Source organism: Mycetomoellerius zeteki, unplaced genomic scaffold (assembly GCF_001594055.1).
Source record: "Mycetomoellerius zeteki isolate Tzet28-1 unplaced genomic scaffold, Tzet1.0 scaffold73, whole genome shotgun sequence".
Classification (NCBI taxonomy): domain Eukaryota; kingdom Metazoa; phylum Arthropoda; class Insecta; order Hymenoptera; family Formicidae; genus Mycetomoellerius; species Mycetomoellerius zeteki.
Genome location: NW_017257753.1, coordinates 3,710,968 through 3,723,832, shown reverse-complemented (window position 1 = coordinate 3,723,832; position 12,865 = coordinate 3,710,968). Strand labels below are relative to the sequence as shown.

Below are 12,865 nucleotides of genomic sequence, written 5' to 3'. Positions count from 1 at the left end.
CACGTCAATAACGTTACGTGGTAGCTTATATATTATGCAAATAAAGGATTTCAAGTTCTACTCAATGTTCGATGTACGAAGTGAGATGAGAGCGTCACACATATCGACGAAACCTACCATAGAAGTCTTCCTATATGCGGATACTGCATAAAATTTACGTGACGTCGTATTTTCGGAACCAGCGCGATATCATAAAAAAGAAGTACGAGAATATATTTAAGAATCCTTACGTCGTGTATCCAGACGAGCTTGGACCAGGGTGGGTTGGCTCTAATATGACACTCGAAGTACACGTCATCTCCTTCTTTAATGTCCTCTGGGCTTAAGGTCGATCCGAGGTTTAACGATACTATCGGCGGATCTGCAAAAGTAAAATATTAAAACTTTTTTATATTTTATGCACTGACAAGGAATATTTCAGGATTGCGTACATATTTTGCTACATCAGGCTCTCTTTCTCTGGCTGTTTATTAATATGTAATTTTTGTATATTAACTCTTAAATGCCCTTTCGATATACCTGACTTTCCAATGCTTATTTCTCTCATTGCTTATAACTTTTTTAAAGATATATTTAAAGAATAAGTATGGCCTTGTAAATGCTTATACATAAATATAAAGAACGCCAATAATCGGTCAAAGTTAGATGTTATGAATATAATGCAAATTCTTAAATTTTTAAATTTAATTATCTCAGATGTGACTGTGCGTCGAAACGTTCGGACATTAACCACAATCGATCTGAGATGTTAATAATATAAATATAATAAGGTCGAAACATTCGGACATTCCTATATATGAAATAATCCCCCCTAGTAAAGAACTTATTGCGAAAAATATTACCTCAGCCAGGATTCGAACCTGGAACCTCTCTTTCCGAGGCGAGTGTCTTATCCAACTCGACCACTGAGGCTTCTAAATCCTGGCTGAGGTAATACTTTTCGCAATAAGTTCTTTACTAGGGGGGATTATTTCATATATAGGAATATCCGAATGTTTCGGCGCCTTATCATATTTATATTATTAACATCTCAGATCGATTGTGGTTAATATCTTATATATATATATATTTATTTGTTTAGATTGATAATGTTCCTTGACATCATTTCGATAAAAATAAACTTTTTTACAATATGTTCATTTTTATGAAAGTTATAAGTATTTGACCTGGTATATCATACACCAGTGTGTTCACATGTAAGGCATTCAAGGGTTAAAAACATTAATATTAGCATAAAAAGAGAAGGGATAGAGAGACTCTAATGTTACGACATATTTCGCTTATTCGGATATTTTATCGTAAAATATATATATATATAATATTGTAAATATAAGTGATAAAAGCTTCGTAAATCGCTGTTTTCATTACCGAGACCGCGCACACATATCTCAATGTCTGTCGGCGAAGCTACGTCCGCGAGGCATAATCTTCAACCTCTTTCTCCATTAGCTCTGATATTTTTCCTGCCAGTGAGACTCTCAATAATATTTCGTGCCGTTCCCACAGTAGCTCGTAGATGTTCTCTAGCGGCTCATAGTTACGGATAGCTGCCAGCAATCAAGCCTTTCATTTGTTCGTGATATCTAGCATTTACTGTGCACATTAGTTTAATACCGAGCCCCTCCGATTCATTTTCATAGTTCACTTCCGCGATGTATCTTCTCGCGGAGATTATCGGATTTATCGTTCATCGTAATAAATTCCTCGTCTTTTAAGTCAACCCAATTTCTTCCCAGAACCATATATTTCCGGAAGATAATATTAAGCCAATATTAAGCTAATATAAGATAATATTATATATCTCGGTTCATCTTTGATTGTATTATCAATGTCTTCAAATTTAACAAATCCCGTTACTAATTTATTGTCTCGTTCATTTTTTTTTATAAATTACGGCAAGGTTAATATTAGAGAGAGATTGGAAGGAATTACCGGAAACTCAATCTTCTCTAGCCGTTGTCTGTCGGAGACGACGGTGACGGCAAAGCCGAGGGGTCGGCCGCGTCAGAGGCCGGACCGTCTCTCCGAGACGGTGTAATTCCAAGTCCGGACTTCGTAGGAACGGTCACCGTAATCGAATACGTGACATGACACCGTTTCCCGTATTCTGCAGTTTTTCCTGTTACGCGAATACTCGTCCGTGCTCCTTACGTATTTCCCGGTCGCTATATTTCTGCTCGACGCTTGCTACAGGTGCAACGGACGCAACCGGACAGATGAGAACGAACGATAAACCGTATGGAATCGAGAAATTTATCTCCGCCGAAGTAACGCGCGCGCGCACGCCTCCGCAAAATTGAAAAAAACTATCTGGAGGCGGCACGCGAATCTTCCGCCCGTATCGCACTTTTTCTCCGTTATTTATATGTATTACACAATTAAAATGAACATACGGTGATATACGGCATCCCACAGCATCGTAAGAGTGGTCTCTATTCTATCAAGGATTACCTTTGCGTCCCTGTTCGTGGATATAAATTTATATCACGATACTGAACCGTTCCTTTAAAGAGTATTCGATTTATTGCATCAGCACTGCTAACCCAATTTTCCAAAAACTCAAAAGCGTAAGAAGCTGAGAAAATAAAATTTAGATCAATAATTAAATTCAGATAATGAAAGTACTAAATTCAGATAATGAAAGTAATTACTAAAGATAATTTAGAGGGTTAATTTAAGCACCATCCGCGGCTCATTCATTTTACTTGTATGAAATTTATTTTTGGAGCTATGCAATATTACTGTTCTATTTTATTTAATTTTATCCTATTTTATTTAATTTTAAGCATTTCACTTGTATTAGATTAATTCTTGCTATTAATATTAGTATTTTATTTTATTTCCATTTACTTAAGATAATCAAACATTGATTTCTTAAAAATATAAAAAAAATAGATCACTTTTGCACTTAACCTTCCAAAATTAGACTTTGATGCCACAGTTAATTTTTTAATTGTGAATTCTGGTAGATAAATTTAAATCGTAAAAAAATACAATTCAACTTTTGTAATAATAAATACAGATTGTTAAAGCTTTCACAAGTAAGAATTTTTTTTTAGATTTTTATACAGTCCAAAACAACATAAAAATCTGCACTGAAGTTCGGAGACTTAAATTGCGAAAGGGTAAAAATTTCACATTGACGGAAGGTTGATTCTTTATGTTTTCTTTAATCATTTTCACAATAAATTGACTGTCATAGTTTCATTAAGACGCTATTATTTAACTGCCGGCAATATTAGGTGCTGGGAAAAATTTCGCTAGCGATAGATTAAAGACGCCGACACGGATGATGTTTGCGCAGGAAAACTTTCGAGATTAGGAGTCGCCGACGCCTTAAACCGTTTTATCGCGAGCATCAGTAGGGCGATTTCTCCGCGACTTAAAGAACCCCGAATCTGTATGCGCGTGTAAAGTCTGCTTTTACGCCCACATAACAGCGTGGCAATAAAAGCGTTATTATTATTTTTTCTGACGCAGCTTTTACGACTGGTAAGAAATTTATAATCGTTGTCTACGCGTTATATATATCGCATGGCGCAAATGAGGAATTTTACAGGGTCGTATAATAATCTCGCGAGAAAACAGTGTCGCGTGAGGTAGAAATTTGCCAGCTACGCAATCATTTTCCAACGCGGTCAAATATAAAACACATAAACGTTCGTTGAAGATTTCCAGAGCGATAACACCGAGACCGCAACTTATTTGAAGAATGGACACCGCTGGATGGAACGAGATACGCCTTCCTTCCGCAGCCTCTCATGGCTGTGTTGTCATTCGTTGTTTTAATATACACTGAGAAACGTGCCATAACTCTCGACAAGTCGAACGTAAAGTTTACGAGGTCGGATGAGCGCAATTGCGTGGTAAATTTCATGAGCGCCTAAAGCAGACTGGACGCAACATATAACATTCCTACATCGCGCTTATAACTATTTGAAATAAACAAGACAGAAAGAGAGACAGAGAGGAAAAAAAAAGACAGTATCGTGATAAAACGAGATGAAGCCGCTCGATACTAGAAAAAAAAAACTACCTTTAAACATGATTATCAGATTCGGGACGAAAGACACCTTAGTATCCTTAAAAGTACTTTAGTACCTTTAAGGATTAGAGAATTACGGATCTATAAGAAACTAAAGATATCGAGATCTCACAATATCTAACATTGCCTATTGTGTATATGAAAGGAAACAGAAAATGCATTAAATAGAAAGGAAGAATCTATGGAAGCAAAAGAGCTACTTGGCTGTCAGTAAACAAAAGTAATGGAGACATAAAACGTAGCCAGAAATTATATGACTAGGTTTATAGTGATTAAATTGAAATCAGAATTGAGAGGCTCCGACTCGGCGTCGTCGAATTTCTTACAGCGATTTGCAAGAAATCTCGCAGAGAGATCTTTTTATTGGAGATTGTAAAAAAGGGGGAGCAGCGTAAGACGTGAAAAGGAAATGATGCGTGAACTCGGAGGATGGGAAAGGTGCGTTTTGGTGTGCGGAGTGAAGACTCATAAAATCGGTCGATTCGGGACTCGAATGAAAATGAGATTGAGGATGTCGAGTGGCTGTCGCAATTTCTTCATTTTTTTCTTTTTTTTACGACATGCGTGCGATATGACAATGAAACGAATCAAAAGAGAACGAGAAAAAGGAAGGAAGAGTAAAAAGAGAAAGAGAGATCGAAAAAAGCTGTAAAGTACCATTCGTCATGATGTCGTATTCGATTTACCGCGATCAGTTTCGCGATCTGTCGGTCGTGAGCGAGTTTACGGTTCCGCGAGAAATTGGAACGTTAAGGAAAAATGTAATGTGTACTCACATACGACGTCGATCTTCCAGGACTTTTCGACGAAGAGTCCGGTCACGTTTGGATTTTCTGCTCGGCAGGTGATAGATTTCCCATGATCCTCCACACCCGGCTCGAACTCCACTGTGCTGACGGTTCGATTCTCGGATCTTTCCTCCTGCGAACCATCCAGGAAATTCAGTGAAATTATCTTTTTATCTATCAGGCCGATTTGTTCGCGTAGTAAATCGCGCAGAAACCGTATAGCATCTTGTAGTCAGAAGTATGTCAAATAAATCGTTTAAATATCACGCTCTCGTCAATAAATAAATTTATAAAATAATACTATATTTAAAATTGAAACATTATATATTAAACAATGAAACTTCAGCGTTTTCAATAATTTAATAACTGAACTTATCTAATTATTTAATCTATTAGATATTTAATAATTAAACTTATTTAATTAATTAGACACTTAATAATTAGACACTTAATAATTAAATTGATTTAATTATTAAATAATAAAAGAGGTAAAGAATTTAATATTCAAAGGTATTCTTAACTGGTTATTTATTATCGAGTATCTCCAATCATTCTCTTAGTATCTGTTTGCGAAACTTTTTGTTTGTCCGTGTAAGTCAATACAAACAGTGAATTGGAACGATTGAGGTCGGGACGTATATGAGGAAGCTCATCGAGTAAGACGACGTGGAAGTGAATTAGTACGCTCGTCTGTAGTATGGAGTGTGTGCGTTTTCGCTCAGGCGAAAGTCCTAGTTGCCAATTCTATATTCTGTTAAGGAACTAGGTATGCTGAGTTCGAGCTTCGATCTCTTGAAAACACGTTTCGTAGCTCGCAATTTCTCACAACGAAAAGTCATTCAAATTTCGCACGATGACGTGATGTGGAAGTGAATGAGCCAACACAGATGAAACGCTTTGATTAGCGACATAAATGGATTAATATTTCAGTAAAATTAACTCTATGAAAAACAGAAAATAATTCTAAATTTTAATATAATTTTTTTATGCATATAAAATAGAATATATATACATGTAAATGATTCATACATGCATTTAATATATACGATTTTTTTTGTTTATATAATTTTAATATATATTATAAATATAAAATAATATTGATTAATATTATTTATAAAATACAAAAACATATGTAAATCTTTAAGAAAAAATTGAATTAGTGCTATATTAGAAGCAACAAATTTAAAAAGCAGTTAGTTCAGTAATTACTGGAATTTTTTCTAAAATTTATTCCTGGATAGAATTTTATAAATTACTTAATATTGCTACAGTCAACTTATTGTTATATTATTAATTGATAAATACTTCTACGCTAATATATTTAATTTTCTATTCAGAATCTGACAATGAGTATGTACATTTGCATTCAATTCGTTGCCTCGCTCTTATCAAACTTGTCTCCAGAATCTCTGTCATTTGTGTTAACCTACTAGAGTTTACAACGGTTAGATTTCACAAAACCCAACACAGGAGCAAATCGCCATCCTGCCTTCCGATTGTCAGTCGCTTCGCACTTTAATCATTATGCTAATCATACAACTACCGTGTAGGTTAAATTTAACTCTCTGAATACGTAATATTGTTGGGAATATATCGATAAATACTAATTATTGCTTTATCTTCTCCTTATCTTACATATCTTTATGTCTTAATTGCATATTTTTACGATGTTACGTCGATGTTACGATGCGATATTAGAACTATTAATAATAATAACAGTATATTCCGTATAACTCGTACATATTCCTATCTTTAGTTTTCATTCGTTTTGTATGATAAATTAAATATGTGAAAAAAGTAAGAAAATTTAAAATTAATTTAGAAAAATCGCTGACCATAGTGAATAAAATAGAAAAAACTAAATATATATAAAATAAAAAAGGATTATATTTAATGGATTATATCATTTCAAATATTAAATCTTTCATATTAAATCTCTTATATATATATATATTAGATTTTTTCTAAATATGTGACTTTAAGAATGTAAGAATATATTTCGAGGAATATCCAAAAACACGAATGACCAAGTGCTAACATTGACATTGGAGCCGGCAGAATACACGTGTCAGAGGAAACATAAATAAGAAAAGGAAGCAAGAGAAAAGAAAAAAGTTAGATTCTCCTTGGATTCTTTAACACGTAGTGGTTGTTATTAAATTCATATGTTAAAGTTAAAGTACTGATACACACCAGTGCTATCTATGGATCCTATCACATATTTCGACCAAATAAGTAACAATAGATAAGAGAAATTTTAGTGACAAAGTTCATATGTGTATTAGAATTTAACATATATAGGACGTTATGCAAGAGGACATCACGAAAGCGGATATAGACCATATTTTAAAGCATAGAATACTACATAACAAACGAAATGTAAGCTATGCTTAAAGAAAATCTGTTCCTTCGCGACTCATATTACTGGCATTACTATGTATAAATATATGTAATGTAATAATATGAGTTACAACAACTGAAAGCATAAAACACGATGGAAATTAAATATTATTTCCTTTTTCGAAAATATATATTATAAATTCCAGTAAAAAATTGAATGTGTACTTCATTAGAATGGATGCCAGCAACGAAAGGATTAAGGGGTGCAACACGCGCAACTTTAGTCGCGCTTTCCGTTTCGCATTCATCAAAGAAATAGAGAGATAGAAATGAAAAAAAAGACAGACAGAAAGAAAGAGAGATAAACAAGTATAATTAAAAAAAATAATCTCGCGGAGAGAGAGAGAGAGAGAGAGAGAGAGAACGTTTCGAAACGTTCTCGCATGGTATAATTCCGTGACGCAAGATGGCGAGGGAAAGCGAAACGCGAGAAAAAGGAAGAGAAAAATCTGATTCGACGCGCCGCTCGCCATGGTTAATTTCGGTTATATTAGGTTCCGCAGGGGTGGGCCGTAAGCAACCGTGGTAACATCTGTCGGGAATTCGTCCTCACCGGTTCTCGGACGCTCGAAAAAGCTCCAAGTCCTGCCGACGCGACGTGGCGAGAAACTTTCCTAAGCAGCGTGGATTCCGATCAAGGATTTCGCCTGTTTTTCATTTACCGAGGAAAAGCGAGAGCTGTTCGCTGTGTGTATAGAAGAAGATAATCGAAAACCGAGACAAAGGGTACAATACTTGAGAATAATAGATAAGCATAAGTACCTATCTTCAAATAATTTTTAATACTATATCAAAATGAAGTATTAGAAATTCAATTATTGCTATGTAATATATGTCTCTTTATAAACTACAAAAAAAAATAGTACATTGTAATAATTTTAATGACGTATTTATGACTATATAAAACTTTTTACCGAAACACAATCAATCACTTAATATAATGTATGTGGATATATTCAATTTAATCTGATACAATCAATTTCACCGGATTATTCAGTCTGATATAATTAATTTTGCTAAAGCGATACTATTTTCCGAACACATTGTTCCACCTCATCGGCAATGCTTAGTAACAACTAATTACAATTACTACATTTACTTATTATTAATTTATTGAATATATACGACGTATAATATACATATCTATGTATTATTTATTATATAGGTCTGTCATATTTTTACAAAAAATAAAAGAGACATAAATAATAGTCAATTTCGAGATATATTTCTTATATTACTGTTGTCGCAACGTCTCGTATCTAATTTGAAACGTACACGATGCACGCAGCAATCGTTTGTATCGCTAATCAGCGAGTATAACGGAGTTTTCGCCCACTCTGGGAATACACTTTGGAGCTCCCGATATGCAGAGACGCCAAAACGTCGTTAAGCATTGCGGCCGGGGTTCGTTAATGAACTACGTGAAATTAATTAGAGCCGCACGTCAACGGCGCCCGAGACAACGCCGAATCTAAAGTGCGACGCGTTGGCGTGTACGCGAGCCAACGCGCGGAAGTTACAGCTCCGATTCCAGATTATCGATAATACCAGGCCCCCGGGGCTGTGCGTATCTAACTATCACGATTCGAGCCATCCTGGCATTGGCTAGTGAAGTTCTATAGAATGTCCAACGTAACCGAAGTACTCCCATTCGTGTTTAAACGCGAGTACGACGAACTTCGAAACGTATTCCGAGGAAATCGTATCTAGGAAATCAAACGATTATTGTTCACATATCCATAAGATTATCTTGAATCGAACAAGAGCGGAAAAAGTAATAAACATTAAATATAAAAAATAAAACGTATATAAAAATGAAGCATGGATATACTTGTTACTTTATTGAATTCGAGATCACGGCTCTATAATAATTTAATTTCGTCGATTTTTATTTGATACTTTTGATATCAACTGTCTAAATTGAACTTTTCATTCACATAATCAAGAGATTTTACGTAAATATAACGTTCTATTTTTTAAATATTAAAACATCTTCATATCTAGCATTTAAATGAAGACATTTTTATTACATTTTGATATAAGCGAGATGAAATAAGTTGAATTGAATAGACTGACCTATATCCTACAACATTTTATATTCTAAAAGATACATCAATCGAATCGACACCGTATATACATATAATATCGTAACTTTATCGATATGGAAATTCAACCGACAATCGAGACAATGTGTGATCTAATATTAAATAACTTCTTCGAAAATTTCATTCTAATTGGTAAATCGATACACGAAATTAATAATTACCTATTATCTAATATATCGACAATATATAATTCTCTAAAATCTTTGAAGTGAAATCTAACTATAAAAAGTGAAATTTCACTCTTAAAAATTGAAAATTGAACTACTCTTTCACTGCACTAGCTCAATTGTCACTCTTTGTCACTCTTTAGCATTAGATACTTTAAAGATTTTAGAGAGTATATATATATATATATAGGTATATATATATTCACCCAATCGCTAAAACAGCGATTTATGGAGGCAACTTAATTTTCATAATTATACGCGACATATCTATTCCATCGATTTGGCGTTTCATTCATTACGCCGTGATTAATAAATGGAGATTCCCTGCGGGTCGGGTTTCTTGCCCCTGCTCCGTTCGGATGTAGTTTAGCAGACACTCCAGGAAGCCAAGCAGTAATGTGCTCTTGATGATACATACATTATCGGATAATGTCGAATATTCCCACCGGCCCGAACGCGGATTTTCGCACTGTGCGTCCGCTCTCGTATCAACCGCGTCTAACGGAAAGGGCTTTTAGTAACGTAACATTTTGACAAGTATTATGCAACTCGTAGTTACAGCACCGGAGGGAATTTCTGATGCCACTCCCTGAAAGATCAATATTTCCCCTCTCGAAGGAAAGAAAAAAAAAACGCACAGGAATGTCAATTCTTCTTTTACAGTAATATTTTGTTATACAAATCATATTATGTTTCATTCTTTCGTTTTTATGACAATTTAAAACTAATTTAAATAGCATGGCTTTTTATCATTGGGATTAATAATTTCGCTTATATTCTGAGCACTAATGTCAACTTTTTCGATTCTCTGCACAAATTTAAATATTTTCGTATATGTATAATTCTTAGTTCTGTTATAGTTCATATCTCTAATTATCGCTATGATTATTTGCGCATTTTTATTCTTATAATTACTATAATTAAATTTCAATTTCACATGTGTTTTTTTAATACACAAATTCAAATACCTACTTGTGTATATTTTTGTATCCTTTCTCCAAAGCATTAATCCCGCCTCCTCTCTCAAAACAAATGTAGGTAAATAAATTACAAATAAAAAGCTCTTTTAACGCACGCTATGTGAAATCATAATGCCCCACATTTATTTTGATATTTATAGGAACATTGTCATGCAACGTGCGCGATAGATTAATGTTCCTTGTGGCGCCCAGGGTGTTCGCGTGTTCTTCGCAACTTGCTTCTTGCCGCCATTCGCTTAGTTAAACGTGGCAAGTAGGCATTGCTCTTCGATAGTCTTAGCACGGCGTTAGTAGAAGAGAGACGTAAATGTAAAGTGGATGTTCGGGCCGGGATCGACTGAATCGGTATAGCTTAATTGGCAATTAGCATACCGCCAATGAAAATATCTGGAGTCGACAGGTGTGGCTGCTTAATTCAATCGGCGCGTCTCGAAAGCTCTGATCTTCGCCACTACAACCACCACCATCACCAACACCTCCACTAATGTCGACGCTACCGTCGCTTTCAACCTCCCTTTCGATTCGCTTTCAACCTACTATCACAATCGGATGTGGCTCCGGGCTCGAACGAATCCAATCCGTTTGGGAAGGGTACTAGTTCTTTATTTGTTCCTGGTTCCTTTCTCTTCTCTTTCTCCATCGCTTTTCTCCCTTTCTTTCTGTCCCTTTCTTTTGCTTTCTCGTCTTCCTTCTTTGTCCTGGTCCTCGCGGTTCTTATGACTGTGCTCCTCTCGCGAGAATCTCTCTCAAGGGAAAGATTCGCTATCGAGGGGGGTAGTTATAGGTTCCCTCGGGACGTATCGACCTTTTAACCACGCATCCCTTCTCGCATTCGCGCCGTCATCGGCGCTAGCTCAACGTCTCATTCTTAACAAACTCTGAAGCGGCACGTAATTCTCGAAAGTGTTGGTAGAAAATTGACTCGATTGCGCGATCTTATCGCGTGACGTATTGAAATATATTCTTGATGTATTATTTGAAGAATCACGTTATCGTGTCAGATATATATTTTTTTTTTAGTATCAATAGTGTTAGCCGATATAAATATGAAACTAATTGGCGCGAACAAGTGGCAATTTTGAGGAAAGATTGCCGCAAACAAGAGTGCCTTAACTATTCTGTATATTGGAGAATTCCTATTCAGACACACGATAAATTTTTCCTTGATAAAATATTCCTGACAAGTATCCTCTTACAAGCGTGTGAATAGTTAGTGATATTCGAGTTATTGCTGTGAATGATATAATTCCTTGGCTTTCAATAAAGAATTTTTATTAACTATTTGCATTAATATTTCAAGTTAAAATTTTATTTTTTTTAATGCAAAAATAATGCAAAAACAATGATTTATTAATGATTTAACTCGTATGATTTCTGATGATATAATTAAAAGACTTTTTAATGCGTACAAAAATCTCTACAGTCGTATCTGTATGCATTTACGAGAAAATACAATCGGACAAAGTCCCTAAGCTTTATAAATGAAAGTTTGAAACAACGAAAATTGAACCAGATAACGCGTTATCGCGTTATCTTTCCACCCGGTCTTTTTTAAACTCCTAAAGTCAGCGACGGCGATTAATTACCGAGGACCCGACTGGAGGATAATAAGCAGCTTACTCGTTAATTACATGCTTCCGCGCGCCATGGGAATTACGTGCGAATCGAATCGCGTTAAAACAACGTATTAGCAAATAAGTCCTGATTAATCAAAGAGAATGGCAGTCGAGAGAAAGTTCGCGCCTCTGGGATTAGGTGCGCGCGCGCGCGAGTCCGGCCGTACCGTTCAGTGTTTTACGAAAGTGCCGGAACAAAAATGGAAGTGACGAGCCGCGAAAGAAAGCGAGGAAAAAGCGGCTTTTGTGTCGGGGGACAAAAGATACGGGATATACCTGTAGTATAAGCCACGGTAGGGGGACAAGGAGCAGCTACTTCTAGGTCGAGGATCCGCGCAACCCGCCGTTATACTTCTTATTTTTCTTTCTTACCGTCGTGTGCTTCAGCTGTCTTCTCCGACCCTTGTACCAGGTTATCACCGCGGGTGGCCTTGAACCAGTGGTCTCGCACTCCATATCGTACCGCTTCCCCGCCAAGAGAGACTCATTGCCGATCCCTTTCTTACCTGGTCTTCTTATGATCACAGACAGAGGTTTCACTAAACAAAAATGACAAATTTTAAAGATGTCTATTTGCTATGTTTATGCTACGTCACGTTCAAGTACTGAATTGTCATATCGGACTTTTCCAGTATATTCTATTACTGCGATAAAATCTGACCAAATATTTTAATACAATAAAATTAAAACATAATATAATATTATAATTAATATAATATAATATGCGCGAAAAATAAAGCACAGTGCCGATATAAGTATTCTCA

General features: G+C 35.6%; 1 protein-coding gene across 1 annotated transcript in view; it reads right to left on the bottom strand.

Annotated features, from left to right (window-relative positions):
- The window catches only part of LOC108729337 (nephrin), a 67,856-nt gene that overhangs the window by 37,094 nt on the left and 17,897 nt on the right, over positions 1 to 12,865 (bottom strand). The window contains exons 5-7 of the mRNA XM_018458395.1: positions 12,474 to 12,640; positions 4,822 to 4,966; positions 231 to 361 (exon numbers count right to left, since the gene is read on the bottom strand). Coding sequence (XP_018313897.1) covers positions 231 to 361; positions 4,822 to 4,966; positions 12,474 to 12,640 — 443 coding nt within the window. The remainder of the gene's footprint in view (positions 1 to 230; positions 362 to 4,821; positions 4,967 to 12,473; positions 12,641 to 12,865) is intronic.